We start from the raw sequence: 288 nt of genomic DNA, 5'->3' as shown, positions 1-288 counted from the left end.
CGCCTCATCCCGGGCTCTGCAGATGGGGAGGGGATGGGCTCTCGTTCCGGGAGGTCTCAGTCCTGCGGCTCTGATGGGCTTTAACCTGTCGCCGCTTCCCTGCCTGCCTCTCCCTGCTCAGCAGGCAGTGGCAGTGCCCTGTCTTTCCCCACAGGGATTACACGGACAATGACTTGGATGGAGGTGAAGTGGAAAACGCCAGCCGCTCCCAGAGCTCCCCACCGATTCCCTCCGCCGGGACCTGCCTGGGCACCCACTTCGGCCAAGACCAGCTGGCGATGGAGAGCA

At 64.2% G+C, this 288-nt stretch overlaps 1 protein-coding gene across 1 annotated transcript in view; it reads left to right on the top strand.

The window, feature by feature from the left end:
• Window positions 1–154: 154 nt before the first annotated feature.
• LOC104516829 (mesoderm induction early response protein 2-like) overlaps window positions 155–288 on the top strand; it is a gene marked incomplete at its 5' end in the record, with an annotated part of 1,480 nt that continues 1,346 nt past the window's right edge. Inside the window, one exon of the mRNA XM_010161282.1 lies at window positions 155–288. Coding sequence (XP_010159584.1) covers window positions 155–288 — 134 coding nt within the window.

The sequence above is a fragment of the Eurypyga helias genome, unplaced genomic scaffold, assembly GCF_000690775.1.
Source record: "Eurypyga helias isolate BGI_N326 unplaced genomic scaffold, ASM69077v1 scaffold32821, whole genome shotgun sequence".
In the NCBI taxonomy this organism is placed as follows: Eukaryota; Metazoa; Chordata; class Aves; order Eurypygiformes; family Eurypygidae; genus Eurypyga; species Eurypyga helias.
The sequence above is the reverse complement of the archived record's forward strand: the minus strand, read 5'-3'. Positions and strand labels throughout refer to the sequence as shown.